Below are 1,353 nucleotides of genomic sequence, written 5' to 3'. Positions count from 1 at the left end.
GACGATAACTACTAACGTGTATGAGCTTTTTTTTGGGGTGATGATATTTTAAAATTGATCACACTGAGGTTTGCACTGCTCCGAATACACTAAAAATTATTGAATGTACACCTCAGATGTGTGAATTGTTATGAAATATGAATTTTATCTCAATTTTGTCTTTATTACTATGGCACAGGGTTTTTTTTTCCGAGGTATGCCTGTAATTTATTTTTCAGATTCCTCTGTGGGATTAAAAAGTCTTTTACGTGTCGCACTGCCATGCTCCCTGCTCTTGGTCCTCTTTTCCATGTACTCATTCTTCACGCATTTTTTCATCTCCTGATCAAGATCATTGCAATGAGCAAAAAATTTCAGAATGCTGTGATTTTTGTGACATTCCTTAAGCAAGTTAGTTAATCGAGACGTTGCATTCTTAAGTGTCCAAGTGTGGAGGTAAGTCAGGATGCATCTTTAGGAGAAGGTGATGGAACACAGCAGGGCAACCTGAGCCGTGGCCACACCAGGAGGGCTGGCCCAACAGTCACCAGCGAAGACTCCCCATCCAATGGCCGGCCTGGGCACTGGGGACAGGCCAGCTCCGAGTGGCAAAGGCTCCTGCCCCCTCCACAGCTGACCCCACTTGGCTCTGGCACAGGGATTTTACAGAACACTTTCACATGCAATGTATTCTTAGATTCTTCTAATTATTACCTCACTGGTGAGGCTTCCCTGGGCTCCCTATCTAAATATGGTACCTCCCACATCCTGTTTCTTACCTTGCTCTATTTTATTTTGCTTCAAACACTTGTCATAGTTAATTGAATCCAAGATATTATTTGTTATAAGACATATTTTGGTATTAGAAAGCTTAGATATGGGGCGCCTGGGAGGCTCAGTCGGTTAAGGGGCTGACTCTTGGTTTTGGCTTAGGTCATGATCTCAGGGTCCTGGGATTGAGCCCTGCATGGGGTCCACGCTCAGCACAGAGTCTGCTAAAGTTTTTCTCTCCCTTTCCCTCCTTCTCCCGGCCTGGCTCACATGCTCACACACACTCTCTCTCTAATAAATAAATAAATCTTTAAAAAAAAAAAAAAAGGTTAGATATGTCTTAGATTTGCCAAAATACAGTGTGTATTTATGTTTGTGTATGTTTATAAATTGGATTATATATATTAATTGGATACTCATTGGTAGTATAGTTATTAAAATCATTTATTTTTTGTCTGTCTCCTCCAGCTTCACCAGGAACATTGCTAAGTTCATTGGTCTAACCTCTTGGCCAAGAACAGTGCCTGGCATGTAGGTTCTCAGTATCTGTCAACTGACTGAATGAATGGCCCTAGGTGAGGACAGTTTACCATCCTTAATGTA

The 1,353-nt window shown here is 41.6% G+C and overlaps 1 protein-coding gene across 1 annotated transcript; it reads right to left on the bottom strand.

The window, feature by feature from the left end:
• Window positions 1-207: 207 nt before the first annotated feature.
• LOC116642772 (COX assembly mitochondrial protein 2 homolog) lies at window positions 208-451 on the bottom strand. Its single transcript, XM_032421292.1, is given in 2 exon segments — window positions 208-402; window positions 404-451. Coding segments are annotated over 2 exon segments (243 nt in total).
• Between the last annotated feature and the right edge of the window lie 902 nt (window positions 452-1,353).

Source organism: Phoca vitulina, unplaced genomic scaffold, assembly GCF_004348235.1.
Source record: "Phoca vitulina isolate PV1807 unplaced genomic scaffold, GSC_HSeal_1.0 scaffold24, whole genome shotgun sequence".
Classification (NCBI taxonomy): Eukaryota; Metazoa; Chordata; class Mammalia; order Carnivora; family Phocidae; genus Phoca; species Phoca vitulina.
This window is presented reverse-complemented; position numbering and strand designations above follow the sequence as displayed.